Raw genomic sequence first — 19,225 nt, forward strand, 5'->3', positions numbered from 1 at the left:
ATCTATACACCTATAGACACCTGATTTTTGATAAAGAAGCCAGACATACACAATGGAATAAAAAAGTATCTTCAACAAATTGTGCTGATCAAACTGGATGTCAGCATGTAGAATGTGGTAGTTTGAATGTAATTGGCCCCCATAAGCTCATAGGGAGTGGCACTATTAGGAGGTGTGGCTTTGTTGGAGTAGGTATGGCCTTGTTGGAGGAAGGTTTTCTGGAGATACTGACCAGTATGCCAGACCATTTCCTGTTGCCAGCGAGATGTAAGACTCTCAGCTACTTCTCTAGCACCACATCTGCCTGCATGCTGCCATACTCCCCACCATGATGATAATGGACTGAACCTCTAAACTGTAAGTGAGCCATCCCAATTAAATTTTTTCATTATAAGAGTTGTCGCCGGGCGTTGGTGGCGCACGCCTTTAATCCCAGCACTCGGGAGGCAGAGCCAGGCGGATCTCTGTGAGTTTGAGGCCAGCCTGGGCTACCAAGTGAGCTCCAGGAAAGGCGCAAAGCTACACAGAGAAACCCTGTCTTGAAAAACCAAAAAAAAAAAAAAAAGAGTTGTCATAGTGGCTTATCACAGGAATCCCTAAGTAAGACATTGAAGAATGTAAATAGATCCATATTTATTACCTGTATAAAACTCAACTCTAAATGGATCAAAAACCTCAACATAGAATCAGATACCCTGAACCTGATAGAAGAGAAATTGGGGAACAGCCTTAAATACTTTGACACAGGAGACAACTTCCTGACCAGAACACTGAGAGCATAGGCACTGAGGTCAACAATTAATGGGACCCGATGAAACTGAAAAGCTTCTGTCAGGCAAAGGACACTGTCAATCTGACAAAGCAGTGGCTACAGAATGGGAAAAGATTTTTACCAACTACATCTAACAGAGGGCCAATAGCCAAAATATATGAAGAACTCAAGAAACTAAGTATCAACGAACCAAACAATCCATTTTCAAAAATGGAATAAAGATCTAGACGGAGAATTCTCAACAGAAGAATCTCAAATGACTGAGAAACACTTAAAGAAATGTTCAACATCCTTAGCCATCAGGGAAATGCAGATGAAACTCACTTTGAGACTCTATCATACACCTGTCAGAATAGCTAAGATCAGTAACACAAGTGACAGCTCATACTGACAAGGATATGTAATAAGGGGAACACTCCTCCATTGTTGGTGGGAGTGCAAACTTGTACAGCCAATGTTGAAATCAATATGGCAGTTCCTCAGAAAATTGGAATCAGTCTACCTCAAGATCCAGCTATACCACTCTTGGACATATACCCAAAGGAAGTTCCATCCTACAATAAGGACACTTGCGCGGTTATGTTGATAGTGGCTTTATTCATAATAGTCAGAAACTGGAGACAACCTAGATGTCCCTCAACCAAAGAATGGACAAAGAAAATGTGATTATACATGGAGTATTAATCAACAGTAATGAAATGAAATTTGCAGGCAAAGGGATGAAATAGAAAAAAAAAAAATCATCCTGAGTGAGTTAACACAGACCCAGAAAGACAAACAGGGTATGTATTCACTTATACGTAGTTATTAGCTGTTAAGTAAATGATAATCATGCCACAGACCCAGAGAGGCTAAGTAACTAAAGGGGCTCAAACAGGCATGCATGGATCTCCTTGGGAAGGAGAAATAGAATAGAGTTTGTGGGTGGACTCAAGGCAGGTGGGGGTGGGGATAGGAGGGATGCAGAGAATAGAGGGAAAGAGTATGGGAAGAGACAACTGGAATTGGAAGGCATGGGGGAGGGTAGATATGGAAACCTAGTGCTGTGGAAACTCCCTGGAATCTACAAGGGTGACCCTATTGAGAACTCCTAGTGATAGAAGATAAGGAGCCCTGAACCATCCATCTTCTATAATCAGGCAAGTCTTCCAGTAGTGGGATGGGGACACCAACCCAGCCACGGAACCTTCAACTTGCGATCTGTCCTGCCTACAACATGTGCTCAACAATGGTGGCACAGAGCTAGTTTCAGTAACCAACTAATGACTGGTCTAATTTGAGGACCACACCACGAGGGGGAGCCCATGTCCAACCCTGCCTGGATGACCAGGAACTGGAGGCTGGATAGCCTCAAGACCAGACTAAGAGTAGAGCCAAACATGACTGGCCCAAAAAAAAACAAAACAAACAAAAAAAAAAAAAACCAAAAAAACCAAAACCAAAATCAATCCTAATGATATTCTGCTAGGCTCATAGACTGGTGTCTAGTCCAGTTGTCACCAGAGGCTGCCTCCGCAGCTGATGGGAGTGGCCACAGAGACCCACAGCCAGAGACTAAGGCAAGAGAGAGCCCAGATTGGAGGTCTTCATCTGGTCCCTCCCTTAGGAGCTTGGGAAGCCCTGCAGAATGGGGGAAGGAGGAATTATGGGAGCCAGAAAGGTGGAGGACAGCAGGAGAGCAGAGTCAGGAAATGAACTAAGCAGGGCTCCCGGGTGATCGCGGAGAATGGTGACAATCACAGACGTGTATGGGTCTGCACTACACCTCTGATATATGTCATGGTTGTTGGCTTGGTGTTTGGGGGGACTCCTAGCAGTGGGAATGGGATGTCTCTGACTCTTTTGCCTGCCTTTGGGACCCTTTTACTCCTCCTGGGTTGCCTCACCCAGCCCTCAATGAGTCTTTTGTTCCTAGTATTATTGTATCTTCTTGTGCTGTGTTCATCTGATGTTCCTGGGAGGCCTACTCTTTTCTGGGGTGGGAGTGGATCTGGGGGAGAGGGAAGGTGGAGGAGGACTGGGAGGACTCGAGGGAGGGAGAGATGCAGTCAGGATGTATTATATGAAAGAGAAAATAAAAATAAAACTTTGATGTCTATCTGAACTACAAATTATGCAAGTCCTGTAAGTGACGCAAGTACACACTCAGTTTCTTTGTGTTCTGGTAGGACAAGTAAAGGACTCATTTCTAGTCTTAACTAAACATGTCTTTATGACGATAATGCGAATCATATACAAGTATCCTGAAATACGGCTTCTGTCTACATTGTCTCAGGCTGATTCCATCACATAATTACTAATGCTCCATTCAAAATGAGAGAAAACCTTTTTAAAGTGTAGGTTAGACGCATACATGGACACAAATGAAGCAACATAGTAGTTAATTTCCCTTCTATATTTATAATCCATTTCTTAACATAAACATACTTAGTAGAATGCTAGATCAAATAACCCAGTCATTAAAGACTATGCATTCCCCATAATCAATACCTCTTGGAAATTTACATTTTAAAATTATGTATTTAACATAAAGGAAAATCACAAAGGAGTTTCCTTGCTGATGTACAGAACTATGTTGCAATTATGGAATGTAATTTTATTTTAAGAGTAAGCACTTTAGAAAATCAGAAAAAAGCCAGGCTGGGCAGTGGTGGTGCATGCCTTTAATCCCAGCACTCAGGAGGTAGAAGCAGGTGGATCTCTGTGAGTTTGAGGGCAGCCTGATTTACAGAGTGAGTGTTAGGACAGCCAGGGCTACACAGAGAAACCCTGTCTCGAAAAACAAACAAACAAATAATAAAAAAAAAAAAACCTCAGAAAAAATGGCCTATTTTTATAAATGCTAGGTGCAATGCTAAATTGAAAGTCTGACTAATTTTTTTCAACTAGACATATAAGACATTATAATAAAGAAGGAATATATAAGAAATAAATTTCTTTACAAATCATGGTAATATTTAGTATTCGGTGACATTTAACCGTAGTTTATACAGCTATATCTAGTTTGACTTGAGTGAAGTTTTGTATTCTTTACCTAGCACTTCAAAACAAGTTAATAAATCTGTTTGAAAGTGAAAGAAGCCAGGCGGTGGTAGCACAAGCCTTTAATCCCAGCACTTGGGAGGCAGAGGCAGGCAGATCTTTATGAGTTCGAGGCCAGCCTGGTCTACAGAGCGAGATCCAGGAAAGTCGCAAAACTACACAGAGAAACCCTGTCTCAAAAAAAAAAAAAAAGAAAAAGAAAAGAAAGAAAAAGAAAAAAAAAAAAAAAAAAAAAAAAAAAAAAAAAAAAAAAAAAAAAAAAAAAAAAAAAAAAAGAAAAAAGAAAAGAAAGAAAAAGAAAATGAAAGAAGATAATTGAAATGTATGTAAAACAATTTCCTGTGCCTGTTACTGTTTTCAAGGATGGGACTTAAGGAATACAAATCTTAGGCAGTCATAGAGAAGGCATAAAATTCGATAAGGATTTTAATGATAAGTGACATTTAGGGCATCAGAGATAGCACTTTCTTTCCAAGCAAACCACAGGCATAAGGAAACTCTATATGGAAGGTGTAAGCCTTCCTGTCTTTTTAATTTTTGCTTTCTCTTCACAAGATATGCCTGGAAGATTATATGCTGATCACAATGCATATGCATAATGCAATATGCAAGAAATAGCCTAAGCATACTTTTTAAACTGCTGTTCAGTGGTCTTCTTTATGTTGGGAGTTAGTGAAGTCCTGAGTGGATGTGTTTGTTTATATTGTTTGACATAGGCACAGCCATGTCAGTACTTATCCAGTGAGGCTAAGAAGGTTGGCAAAACCTACCTGTGCACTGAGTGCAAATGTTGACAGTGGGCAGAAAATGTCTACCATATCTTCTCCTCTTGGATGTTTATGTCCATCCAGAAGACAGCTTCCCCACAGAAACTGCTCCTACCGAGATTAGCTAAGCCTGTCTCCTTGTCCAGCTATGTATAAAACTCCTGCCTCCTTGTTTATCTGTGTGTAATAACTCTACTTCCTTGATTAAGCAGTATGCAATAATCATGCCCCCCCTTCAGATGTATATGATAAATATGCCGAGATTCCAAGATTTTAAAAAAGGTTCTTTATTACTATAGTTCTTTTTTTAAAGATTTATTTATTTATTATGTATACAGCATGTATGCCTGCAGGCCAGAAGAGGGTACCAGATCTCATTACAGATGGTTGTGAGCCACCATGTGGTTGTTGGGAATTGAACTCAGGACCTCTGGAAGAGCAGTCTGAGCCATCTCTCCAGCCCTAGTTCTTTTCTTATACACTTCTTAAAATTAAAAAAAAAAGTTGCCTGTGACATATTTCTCAGTAAAATTTTCATTGTACCATAATATTATGATTGTGTATATGTGAATAAACATTCACAGTTTGATTTCTAATATATTCTTTCTTTATTATACTGTCTTACATATCTATTTGAAAAAATTAGTTAGACTTTAAATTTAGCACTGCATCTAGCATTCATAAATAGGTCATTTTCTTCTGAGGTTTTTTTTAATATATACAGAGGCTAGAGAGAAATCCTTTTTAAAAAATACATATATACACATATGCATAAAGTATATATATATACATATACATAAGAATATATACATATTTGTACAAAAATATACATATTTAGAAACAGATAATGTTATCCCTGAAGAATGGATAGGGTGGGGGTAAAGAGGAAGAAGTATTTTTGCTTTTATACCTCTTATTATTTCTGTTAATTTTTTGTCATCATTATAACTTACTTGAAAATATTGCAATAAATTAAGAACATTTGTATTGTTACAGCTTTTCATGCAGATTGAGGCTCTCTTCCCACAAAAATGTGGAACTTGGATCGAGTACGCTAAAAGATACTGCAATGCACACGTCAGGTACGATAATTATCTGCACATGCTTAAAACTCTAAACATTAAACACTGTTAGCCATTCCTTGTTCCAGTGGTTTTCAAACTTGCTGCAGCTGTGAAAGAATTTCTTTAAGTAAAAGCTTGTATGGGTGACCTACATATAATGCAAAAGAAATAGCTAGGTGTGGTGGCACATGCCTTTAATTCCAGCAGTTGGGAAGTAAAGCAGTAGAATGGCTAGAGGCCATACCTGCCTACATAATGAGTCCCTGTCGAGGATGAAAAAAAAAAAAAAATGTGCCTGTTCTGGAGATGAGTATGTACGTGGAGGTGTGTTGTCCTGCTTTTCATTTGGTTGTGTGGGGTGTCAGGCTTCGGTGAGGCAGGTTTGGGTGTTATAGTAATTCTTAGTCACTGTTCTGTTGCTGTGAACAGACACCATTACCAAGGCAACATACAAAAGAAAGCATGTAATTAGTGGCATGCTTACAGTTTCAGAGGGTGAGTCCATGATCACCAGCACGGCAGCAGGCAGGAAGGTGTGGAGCTGGAGCGGTAGCTGAGAGCTTCCATCTCCATCTGATCCACAAGTTGGAGGAAGAGAGCTAGACAGGGCCTGGTATGGGACTTTGAGATCTCAAACTGAGAATCAAACATTCAAATGTATGAGTCTCTAGAGGCCATCCTCATTCAAACCACCGTAAGTGAAGAGGTGTACAGAACCTGGTATCAGTCCGTCCAAGAGCCTTCCTGCACTCGGTTTCTTGTTATGTGTTGTAATGTTTTTGTTTTAGGAAACCATCTCGATTCAGAGTTTCAGTTCCTTTTAGAAAGAATTATGATTCCCATACATTATCCTTCCTAATATTTGTGTCGTTCCCATGATAGGTCTGTTTGGTATGAGTCTAGGTATTGATTAAAGCAAAAAGCCAAACAAAACAGAAAACCTTAATGGTGACTCTTGCACTGGAGATGCCAAAGTTTATTTGCATGATATATATTTCTAGATTTACTATTGGACAACCAGAACAGGCTAAATGTTTAATCTACGTGTCTGTCCTACTCTCTGTTTCTTTTTTAAAATTTATTTATTTTTACTTTATGTGCATTGGTGTTTTGCCTGCATGTACGTCTGTGTGAGGGTGTCAGATCCCCTGGAACTGGAGTTAGAGACAGCTGTGAGCTGCCCTGTGGGGCCGGGAATTGAACCTGGGTCCTCTGGAAGAGAAGCCAGTGCTCTTAACTGCTGAGCCACCTCTCCAGCCCCCTACTGTCTGTTCCTTGATTGGTATCTGTCAATGACAACAGAAGTATGTATCTCACTTATTAATGCAAACAGTATTTCAAAGAGAAGTATTTCATCTTTGTGAAATGTTGTGTGACGGTGGAACCTATCTTACGTTTCTTATTTGCTAGATAAAGTCATTTCAAGGGCAACATTGTGCTTCTCAAAGGCATTTTGTTTCTTTTTCTTTTTAATTATGTGTACATGTGTATGTCTGTGAATGCGTATATGCATATGTGAGTGCAGGTACCCATGGAGGCCAGAAGAGGCGTCGGATCTCCTGGAGCTGGTGTTTCCGTCATCTAACATGGGTGCTGGGAACTGAACTTAGGTCCTCTACAAGTCATGTGTGCTCATCAGGGCTGAGCCATCTCCAGCCTTTGAAGATGTTTTCTTCTGCATCCATTTCAGAAGTCTTTCTAATCCTTGATTTCTTTACCTTGAGCGCACTCAGGCCCCATAAGCTTTGACTCAGATCAAGGCATTGCCTGACATTTTAAGTTAGGCTGTGGGATGCTATATTTTCTTCCACAGCGTTTTTATTCTGGAAAGGTGTCATTTTCACACTATAATTTTACAGAATGCAAATTATGGATCGTTATTCCATCCTAGACCCACATTTTATATTTGAAATGTCATGCTGCATTCCAAATGCTTGAGCAAGAACGTTGCTTTGTCTTTAAGAAGCTTGTTAAATTCCTAAGGAATGGCCTAAAGAAGCATGTTAATGCAAATGTAATCTGAAGAAAGAACTTAGGGTGTAAGTAACCAATACCACCTACCCCATTTGATTTGAGAGACATAGGGAAAGGGGATTACTTAACCAGGATACCCTTACCCAAATGCCATATGTTAGTCACGCTACTGAATTCTGTTTGGAGGCAGCTATAAATACACATAGGATTTGGAGAAGGAAGCACAGTGAGTAAATTGATCAACACTGCTCGAGCAAGGGAAGGTTTAGAGCCCACTTATCCCCCTGCACACTTCCGGGGGTTAAATCGCTTACTCTGTATCTTGCTATTTTCTTTTGTGTTTCTTCCCATTTTTCTTCAGAAGTGGCACCTTTAATAAATACTCCTGTACTTACAAGAAGAAGGCATGTGCCTCATCCAGCCAAGCATCCTCTATCAGGAGCTCTCCTTAGTGTGAGCGTTGGAGCCAGGTGTTATAGCTCAGGCCTTTAATCCCAGCACTTGGAAGGCAGAAGCAAGGGGATCTCTGAGTTGGAGGCTATTCTGGTCTACACAGTGAATTCTAGGCCAGCCGGGGCTACATAGTGAGACACTGTCTCAAACTAAAAACAAAGATGTGCTTTGGGAAGATGTCTGTCCTTTCTTATGTTGTGCCTAAAACTTAAATTATCCTAGGGAGATCTGGGGAAATTGTGCTTGCTTCTTATGCACACGGTCCTGGGTTCAGTCTTCAGTGTGGGACATCAAATTCTATGCCAGTTCCACTACTTAGGAGAATTATTTGTCTAAACTTTCTTGAGAGGGGAAATGCAGGTTGATAATATATACTCAAGGTGTTGTGTCCGTTTATAGCATGGTCAAGGTCATGCTTACCTCCATGTATCTCCAGCACTCTGCTACTTACTGTTCTTCCTCTGGCTACATACAGGACTGTCTGTTCCATGTGCAGATGGCTCAGATCTGAAATGATAGTTAGTATACTGAATACTCAAGGGATGTTTGAGGAATAGTTAAAGAAGATGCAGGATAAATTCTGCACTTGTGTTTGGAAAGTCAGGTTCGTGTTGAAGAGATGTGAGAACATAGAGTCTATAGTTCAGTTCCAACAGACTTCTGATTTTGAATCATCCTGTGCCGAGGTGGTGTATGAGGTCATTTCAGCCCATCTACTACCTCTGGTTTGATTTTATTAATCCATTCATTCAAAAAGCATTTTTAGGAGGCTGGAGAGATGGCTTAGTGGTTAACAGCCCTGGCTGCTCTTTCAGATGACCCAGGTTCAATTCTCAGCATCCACATGACAATAACTGTGTACAACTCCACTTGCAGAGGATCTTACATCCTCTTCCTGCCTCCACAGACATCAGGCATGCTTGTGTTGCACAGACATACATTCAGGCAAAACTTTATCTGTCTGTCTATCTGTCTGTCTATCTATCTGTCTGTCTATCTAACTATCTATCTATCTATCTATCTATCTATCTATCTATCTATCTATCTATCTATCTACCAAGTTCAAGGCCAGCCTGGTCTACAGAGCAAACTCCAGGACAGCCAAGGCTATGCAGAGAAACCCTGTCTCGAAAAGCAAACAAACAAAAATAGTCCAAATGTCACTGAATTGTCAGTTACGGTCCTAACTAGGTAATTGCAGTTTTGGTGAATGTCATGGGGGGCTTCGGGGAGGAAGGGAAGGGTGTTATGGCTGAGTGTGCCAGAGTGAACTGGTCGAGACAGCTCAGAAGCATCCTGTGAGTCAACCTATTTCCTTTCTTTTCAGGAAGTGTGAATTCTGTCTGCTAAAGCTAGAACAAGAGAACTCACTGTGCCCTTGAGGAACTAAAGCAGGACCAGCTCAGCTGAACATTCTAGAGCTAAATCAAGATCTCTAGACAAAGACAGTTAGTTAGGAGCTAGACAAAGATAGAGTTAGGTAGGAGTCAAATTACAGTCTTGTTCATCAGAAAGGGAATAGGAAGACATTGTGGGTGTCTTCCGTTTTTCTGTTTCCTTGTGGGTGTTGTTTATTGCTATTGTGGGGTGTTTTTTTTTTTTTTTTCTTTTTTCTTTTGCAATAGAAATACATGAGAAAATTTACTCTTTAGCCATTGTAAGTGTAAAGTTTGGTAGCCTTAGATACATTCACACTGCTGTAAAGCACCAGAACTTTTCATTTCTAGCACATTTCACCGTCCCTAATCTAAGTCTCTTTACCCATTCAACAGTGTCCTCCATCTCTTTATCTCTTTGTTCAGCCTCTGCACTGTGAAGTGGTGAAGTATGGGGGAGTCATGTGTGAGAAGATTTACATCATATTATATATATATATACATATATATATATATATATATATATATATATATATATATATATATATTTTACAATACCATTCAGTTCTACATATCAGCCACGGGTTCCCTATTCTCCCCCTCCCACCCCCTCCCCTTACCCCAGCCTAACATCATATTATTTTTAGGATTATATTTCTACATGATTCAAAATCTTAAACTAATAAAAGAGTAAGTAAATGCATATTTTTTAGAAGAGAGATTAGTGTATTAAAAACATAAGCATTTTTGTACATTTGAATTTTGACCCTTTTTTCTACATAAATGTTTGTATCCTTTTTTATAGTTGCATGGCATATTGTTGAGATTATACTGTGGTTTCAGAGATGCCAGAGATATGAGCGAGTTTGCATTCATTACGTGGTGTATTATTGGGGCTCTATCTACCATAGTTTTTGGAGGGATAGGGGCTTAAGGGAGTTTGTATCTCATGACATTTTCTTATCAAAGAGATAGATGGCTTGTTGAGTTCAAAGAAATGAAGACGTAGGAGATTAAAACTTTGAAAGTTGGCCTGGCAGTGGTGGCGCATGCCTCTAATCCCGGCACTCGGGAGGCAGAGCCAGGCAGATCTCTGTGAGTTCAAGACCAGCCTGGTCTACAGAGTGAGATCCAGGGCAGGCACCAAAACTACACAGAGAAACCCTGTCTCGAACCCTCATGCCTTATGTACCTTCCTGTGTCCTGCCATATTACTTCCTGAGTAATATGTGTGTTTCCCAAGCAAAGGCATGAGATCTCAAATGCTGGGATTAAAGGAGTGTGCCACCACTGCCTGGCTCTGTTTCTAATCTAGTGGCTGGCTCTGTCCTCTGATCCTCAGGCAGGTTTATTAGGGTACACAATCTACCACCAGAGTAACACGGATTAGTAGTGGGACGAGTCTTCTCAGTGGTAGATTTCCACAGCAATGTGGTAGAGGCCTAGAGTAGGCCTAGATTTGGATCTGTCTGATATTGGGAGTTTTGTATCAACTTTTGATAGCTGTAGAGGCTGAAGGACAAGGAGGATTAGTTATCCTGGTAAGACTCAGAAGTCAGCATGGGCAAGGAAAATGTGGGGACAGGAAGAGGATAACAGTCACTTGGCCAGAATATCGTAATGAGAAGTGTACAGTGCTAGGTAAATGAATGGGTGCCCTAGAGGAATCAATAGAGACCAGAATTGTTGTTGTTATTTTAGTTTTATCTTCTATCCTGTATTTATTAAACCAGAACTCTGAAATAAAGATTTTTATTTCATAAAATATCAGTATTTTCATGATGGGAATAAAGTAAACATTGTTTTCTCTGCTACTTGTAGTTAACATTATAATGTTTCCATTAATACAGAAGTTCCTGACTCACTTAAATATTTGCCTACATGCTTGTTGGAAGCTCCTGTAACCTTTTCTCAGTAGGAATCCCTGTTTTTCTGAATTCTTTTCTCTCTTTGAGATATTCCAGTTTGTATCCTTCATAAAAGGTTGAATCATTATAATGAGCAGTTAGTCATTCTTTCAATGCAGAATTTTCTTTCTGGCATTTTACTAACAAATGGATTTTGGCATCCTTGTAACATGTAGCGAAATCTTCAGCTTGTTCAGAACCCCTCTCTCTGTCCTTGTCTCATTGTTTGGGGATCAGAACATCTTTTACAGCCTGCCTGAGGGCTCCTCTGCAGGGTACAGCAGCATCTTGGCAGGTAGAGGAGAAGCCAGCCGCTTGGCTGGAGAAGAAAGGAAGCTATTTTAAAACAGATTGGTTTTATTTTACTTATTTTAAATTCTGTGTATGTGGGGGAAAGGAGGTTGTGCACATGAGTACCTGGTGCCCTTGGAGGCCAGAGGCACCAGATTCCCCTGGAACTCCATTACGGGTGATTGAGAGCCGTCTGCCCTGGGTGCTGGGAACGTCCTTGGGCTTTAGATTTTGGCTTTAGTGTGAGAACTTTACAACTATACATTCTTATATATGTAGAACTGGAGCAGTGGGCTCTGGGGCTCAAGCCCCGGTCCTCAAGCTTGTATGGTAAGCACTTTGCTTACTGAACAGTCTTCCGAGACAGCTAGTATCATTTCTTCCTGAGATGTTTGGTAGAACTCAGGAGTGAGTCCACCTGGGCCTGGTGTTCTCTGCTTTAGGGGAATATTAATTAGCAACTGAAGTTTTTCAAGAAATGCAGACCTCCTTGGAGCGTCTCTTTTCAACCCTACTGCATCTTGTGTATGTACCGCACAGTAGCTGTAAGTGGAGAGGGCGGCCATTGTGGGACATCAGCGTTTCTCAGCTCTGTTGTCCTAATGCCCACTTTCCATACTGAATATTCACTACTCCCTTGTCACACGGGAAGGAAATTCATAGGCATAACCGTATATAGCCACATATAATTTCAAATAAGAAAGACTCCAGCATAATGCAGAGAGAAAATAAAAGTTAAGGTAACTATAAACATGTACTTTAATATGTAAGTAGGTTGAGACTACATTAGAACACAATTTAAAATGAATGTAGTAAATAAGTTTATATTTTTGGTTATATGAAATCTAAAACTTCATCAATTGTGATATATCCACTATTATTTTATATGCCTCCAAAGGATAATTTCTGTAGTTAAACTGATTTGCACACCTGTAAATTCCAGGTATATAAAGTTAGAGAAATATAAATCATAAATTGATGAAAATTTACTGTGTTTAGAATTGTGGATGCTGCTGTTCATATGGAAGCTAATGTATTACAGCTGTGTTCTGATGGTAGACAGTACACCACAGCTGTGTTCTGATGGTAGCCAGTGCTCCACAGCTGTGTTCTGATGGTAGCCAGTGCTCCACAGCTGTGTTCATATGGTAGCCAGTGCTCCACAGCTGTGTTCTGATGGTAGCCAGTGCTCCACAGCTGTGTTCTGATGGTAGCCAGTGCTCCACAGCTGTGTTCTGATGGTAGCCAGTACACCACAGGTGTGTTCTGATGGTAGCCAGTGCTCCACAGCTGTGTTCTGATGGTATTCAGTGCTCCACAGCTGTGTTCTGATGGTAGCCAGTGCTCCACAGCTGTGTTCTGATGGTAGCCAGTGCTCCATAGCTGTGTTCATAAGGTAGACAGTACACCACAGCTGTGTTCATATGGTAGACAGTACACCACAGCTGTGTTCATATGGTAGAGAGTACACCACAGCTGTGTTCATATGGTAGCCAGTGCTCCACAGCTGTGTTCATATGGTAGACAGTACACCACAGGTGTGTTCATATGGTAAACAGTACTCCACTAATATCTTCAAACAGTGTTTAATAAATCACAGTTATGTGTATTATAGCTGAGCCACCAGAGTGTTTTTGGGGTCGGTGGCATGGTTTTCCACATTAGCAAAGTATTATGAGTTGAGTTTTCAACAGAACAATGTAGGAGATACCTTTTAGTTAGCATTATATACAATTTCTAGAAAAATTCAGTGTATAATAAGGTTGTACAAGAATAGTTCATTGCTACAACCCTAAGTTCTTAGCTGCTGTTGCCTATTCTTAGATATAAAAGGAGTAGATTTATTATTTCAGCTCTGCTCGCTTTCCACTTTTGTTTCTGGGCTGCAGCGATATTTGTCTTGACTTTGTCCTCAAATGTGAACTTTTGTTTCCTCTTTGTGTTTATCCAGCCTGAGTTTGAAGCCAAGACCATCCATCAGAGTCTCCACATTGTATGAAAGTCTTTTCATTTAGTTTTTGAAGCTATGTGTATGTAGTGCTTTAATAGAAATATTCTTTTAAAATATAGCTCTGAAGTTTTAAAAACAGGAGCTAAATGTCATGTGCTAGTGCCGAGCAGTCTCTGGAGCTCGGCTTGACAAGGCAGTCCTGTGATCTCAGCACTTGACAGGCCATCCCTGGGTTCGGTCCTCAGCTGGGGGTGGGGGAAGTAAAGGAAGAAGGGAGGGAGGCAGGGAGAGAAGGGGAGGAAAGGGAGAGAGAGGAGAGGTAATGGGGTGGGGTGGGGTGGTGGAGGGATGGAGAGTGGCTGCAACAAAATGTGAATACGGTCCCCTGCTGACCCAGAAGAAGACCTGTGAAGCTACAAAAGCAGCTCTTGATTTGCATGAAGGTCTGCAGAGATTAGTGCAGACACCTGGGCCACACCTTTTTTTCTATGCACGGCTGCATACTGCTATTTTAGCCATCTTCCTTTGTAGCAGGAATCTTAAAGAGTCTTATTAATAAAATCAAACCTGAGGCAGGTATTGGGGTGAACTGGAAGATCAGAGAACCAGAACAAGCCACAGCTAACCTCACCTGACCAACTTCTCAGCTGATCTTGTTTCCTCAGCCTCTGTGTGTCCTCATATCCGAATGGCTGCTCAAAACCTAAAAGCTTAACCAGCCAAATGCTTAACCAGCCAAATGCGTAACCAGCCAAATGCTGCTAGTTTCTGGTCCTCACGCCTTATATACCTTTCTGCTTTCTACTACCACCCCCTGGGATTAAAGGCTCGCTTTCTGGGATTAAAGGCATGAGTCACCATGTTTGGCTGTATTCTTGAACACATGGATTTCTGCCTAGCTCTGCCTCCCAAGTGCTGGGATTAAAGGCGTGTGCTACCACTGCCTATCCTCTATGTTTAATATTGTGGCTCTTCTGTCTCTGACCCCAGATAAGTTTATTAGGTGCACAATATTTTGGGGAACACAATACCACCACAACCCATTGTTGCTAGAAGCAAATAGTAAAAATGGTACTTGTACATGGTGCTCCATACATATGAAAGTTTTATGTTGGTATAAGATATTTTACTTTTAATTATGTGTGTATACGCATCTGTGTATTGGTTTGTGCACAAGCGCAGTGACCTCAGAGGCCAGAAGAGGGCTTCAGATCCCGTGGAGCTGGAGTTACAGGTAGCTGTGAGCTGCCAGCCATGGGTTTTAACAACCAAACACTGGTCTTAGAAAAACAATCTGGGGGCTGGGGATTTAGCTCAGTGGTAGAGCGCTTGCCTAGCAAGTGCAAGGCCCTGGGTTCGGTCCTCAGTTCTGGAAAAAAAAACAAAAAAAAAAAACAATCTGTACTCTTAACCGCTGAGCTGTCTCTCCAGCACCAATTGTTTATGTTTATAGATATAGGTTAGAAATAAAATAAGGAAGAAAACATTACGTAGTAAATAGACGGTTCAGCTCTTTTCCACCCCACTATGTCGTCATTAGTGCTAATATCAGATACATACTGTAAGTATCCACATCATGGTATGATGTGCAAGCTAAATAATATAGCTTTTGTTTGTTTGTTTTTAATTTATTTTATTTTAAATTAAGTATAATTGCCGGGCGGTAGGTGGCACACACCTTTAATCCCAGCACTCCGTAGGCAGAGGCAGGCGATCTCTGTGAGTTTGAGGCCAGCCTGGGCTACAGAGTGAGTTCCAGAACAGGCTCCAAAACTACACAGAGAAACCCGTGTCATAAAACCAAATAATAATAATAATAATAATAATAATAATAATAATAATGTATAATTATATCATTTCCCCCTCCAATTCCTTCCCCCTCTCTGCTGCTTCTTAAATTCATAAGCTCTTTCCCCCTAATTATTATTGTTACACACACACACACACACACACACACACACACACACACACGGTTGAATTTATACGTTTATGTATTTGTATATTTATTGTATTTAGATTTGTATATTTGGGGGAGGAGGGAGGAAGAGATGAGGAGTACCGGCGGGATATAAACAAACAAGTGTGAAGTACAGCCGCAGAGTCTGTTTAGTGTTACTTGCTTGCATGTGTGTTTTTAGGCTGACCGCTTGGGTGTTGAATCATCATTTAGGGGCTCCTCCCTGGGGAGGACTAGCTCTCCTGGACTCAGCATTGCTTGGTGACTGTAGCTCTTCACCTAGGGTGGGCCCGTGAGATGCCCCATCCACTTCGGCATGTCTGTTGACGCTGTCGTTGCTTGGTCTTGTTCAGGCAGCTTTATTGTTGAGATTTCATGGGCTTCTCTTCTTTGTCATCCGTAGAAGACACAGTCTTATAGAATCCCTGGTCCTCCATCTCTTATGATTGTTCCCAGCCCCCTTAGGTGCTGGGTTATGTTTTAATGTATCAACTGGGGCTGGGCACCCCACACTCAGTTATTCTCTGCGTTTTCACCAATCTGGCTTTCTCTAGTGGTCTCTGTCCGTTGCAAAAAGAAGCTTCTTTGGTGAGGGGGGAGAACTTCTGTAATCAGGTTGTCTGGAGATGGTATGTCTTAACATTGTCTCTTAATATCAAAATAAATGATAAGCAAAGGTGTCAATAGGAACAAAGAAATAAGTGTGATGATTGTGCATCCAGAAGTATACATTGAAAAAATGAAATTTTAGGACAATAAACTGAGAGCTCACTCCCCTTGGTTAGTGAAATTTCTATCTATTCTCATGAAATTGATTAAACACTTAGTACAGAATAGTGCTTCCAACTGGGTTTTTTTTTTTTTTTTGTAATGCACCTATGTATGGACTTATGTAGACGAATTTCTAAACAGTCTTATTAAATAAGAAACATAGAGCCAAATACAGAGGTAATAGCCAAAGAGATCAGAACTAGTGAAGAGCCACACCTACCTTATCTTACCACCATTACTTCCCCCAGAGAGTTTCTTCCCATCTAACTTGTGTTTTTATTGCCTTCCTGTTCTGCCTTCTCATTGGCGCTAAGCCCAGCCACATGACTTCCTTGTCACTGCCTGTCTATACAGACCTCCAGGTCTCTATGGTTGGTAATAGGATTAAAGGCTCATATCACCACGCTTGGCTGTGTCCTTGACCACACAGAGACTCTGCCTGCCATGTGATCGGATTAAGGGCGTGTGCTACCACCGCTTGACTTCTCCTTATGGCTCGCTATGTGACCTGATCTCCAGGCAAACTTTAGTAACACACAAATAAAATCACATTTCAGCACAATTAAAATATCACCACAGACTTATGAGATAGTTCAGTGGGTGAAGTGTGTGCCACACAATCTCAACAATCTGAGTTCGATCCCTAGAACCTGCATAAAGGTGGAAGGAGAGAACCAACTCCCAAAAGTTGACCTCTGACCTCCATGTGTCCTATGTGTACACACACATAAATAAATAATTAAAAATAAAAATATCCTGAGTCTAATTACTATCTAATTACTGCCTTATGTATTTTACCTTGCTTTCATTTTTTGAAGAGTCTACGTTCCCCTCTTGTTTAGTTCTAGGCTAGAACTCACTATGCAGACTAGGTGGCCTCACTGTTGTAATAATCCTGCCTCCACCTCCTCAGTACTGGGACTGAGGTCTTTTTACAAGTTGATTTTGTGTGAATTTTTGTTTTGTTTTGTTTTGAGACAGGGTTTCCCTGTGTAGCCCTGGCTGTCCTGGAACTTACTCTGTAGACCAGACTGGCATAGAACTCAGAGATTTGCCTGCCCCTGCCTCCAGAGTGCTGCTGGAATTAAAGGTGTGCACCACCACACCAGGCTTCATTTTGTATGGAATTTTAAGGGACCCAGAATAACGCAAACATTAAAAAGAAAAATTGGCTGGAAGGTCCAGTGATACTGACTCTTCGTGACAGTGTGGTAGTCATACAAGAATAGATAGCTAGGGCTGACAAGAGGCAAGAGGCTACTCGCTGCCAAGCCTGATGGCCTGACTCTGATCCCAGGATCCACCTGGTGCAGACGTGACTCTCACACTGGTTGTCTGACTTCCACATACACTGCACCACATGTAAAGTAAATAAATGTAAAAAATAGTTTAAGAAAGAATAAATATCCGTATCAGTGAAACACAAGAGCCCAGAAACCAACCCTTCATTTATGATAAATGGACTTTTAACAAAAGACATTCATATGATGGTTCTGAGACACCTTAGTAGCCATTTAAAAGCTAGGGTGTATACACCATATATAAAATTCCACTCCAAATGTGTCAAAGAACTGAATGTAAAATCAGCACCTAGATGGGGCTGGAGAGATGGCTCAGAGGTTAAGAGCACTGGCTGCTCTTCCAGAGGTCCTGAGTTCCATTCCCAGCAACCACATGGTGGCTCACAACCATCCGTAATGAGATCTGGTGCCCTCTTCTGGCCTGCAGACAGAACACTGTATACATAATAAATAAATAAATCTTTAAAAAAAAAATCAGCACCTAGAGAGAAGAGCTTGTATCTTCACACCTCGAATTTAATAATGCATTCCTAGATACGACGCTGACATCAGGAACAATGGAAGAGCAACTGGATGAAGTCTGTCCTATCAGAATTAACAACTTCAGTACTTAAGAAGAGATACCGTCAAGAAATTGAACTGGGCATGGTGATACATGCTTATAGTCCTAGTGCTTAGGTGGCAGAGGCAGGAGGATCGCAGGTTTGAAGCCAGCCTGGGTACCTTGAAAACATTACCCACAGAATGGGAAAAATATTTACAAATTGTGCCCTTGATAGATGATGTGTGTTTAATATGTGGATAGCTCTTATAACTCAGGTACTAAAACCAACTCAACTAAAATGTGCAAATGATATGAATAGACATTTCTCAGTAAAAGATATATAAATGGCCACCAAACATACTTTAAAATGCTTCCTGTCACTCATCAGAGGGTGTGACTCAAAACTACAAGAGAGATACTGTTTACTTGGCAGGACACACAGAACCAGACACAAGTGGATGTGGAGAAACCGCAACTCTTGTGAACCACCGGTGGCTGTGTCGCGAGGCGTGTCCTTGGGTTCTCCTCCTGCACTGTTGATAGGTGGCTGTGTTGTGTGGTGTGTCCTTGGGTTCTCCCCCTGCACTGTTGATAGGGGGCTGTGTCGTGAGGCGTGTCCTTGGGTTCTCCTCCTGCACTGTTGATAGGTGGCTGTGTTGTGTGGTGTGTCCTTGGGTTCTCCCCCTGCACTGTTGATAGGTATGTAAATTGCTTTTGGAAACCCACTGAGTCCCTCAGGACTTAGAGTTACTGTTCCAGTCTCTGTGTGCCTAGCATGTACCCAAGAGAAGTGGAAGTGCACACTTGCACAGACTCTTCGTGGGTGCTTGGAGCAGCTTCATTTGTAATTACAAAACTTGGCAACAGCCCAGATGTCCGTCAGTGGGAATGGCTAAAACAATTGTGGTCTATTTGTGCAATGGAATTTTAGTCAGCCATTGAAAGGAGTGAAAGATCCATTAATGCTTCTGCACACAGGAATTTTTAAAAAGCAGTGTTTAATGAAGGAAGGTAGCTGTAAAGGAACATTCAGTATATGGTTCCACTCATAAATA

General features: G+C 41.1%; 1 protein-coding gene and 1 pseudogene across 3 annotated transcripts in view; one reads left to right on the top strand and one right to left on the bottom strand.

Moving 5' to 3' along the window:
* Positions 1-19,225, top strand: part of Zranb3 (zinc finger RANBP2-type containing 3) — a 154,641-nt gene that overhangs the window by 77,917 nt on the left and 57,499 nt on the right. For all 3 annotated transcript variants that reach the window (XM_028874939.2, XM_028874940.2, XM_028874941.2), the window contains one exon: positions 5,578-5,663. In XM_028874939.2, coding sequence (XP_028730772.1) covers positions 5,578-5,663 — 86 coding nt within the window. The remainder of the gene's footprint in view (positions 1-5,577; positions 5,664-19,225) is intronic.
* On the bottom strand, positions 11,326-12,212 carry LOC114696930 (annotated as a pseudogene).

The sequence above is a fragment of the Peromyscus leucopus genome, chromosome 15 (genome assembly GCF_004664715.2).
Source record: "Peromyscus leucopus breed LL Stock chromosome 15, UCI_PerLeu_2.1, whole genome shotgun sequence".
Classification (NCBI taxonomy): Eukaryota; Metazoa; Chordata; class Mammalia; order Rodentia; family Cricetidae; genus Peromyscus; species Peromyscus leucopus.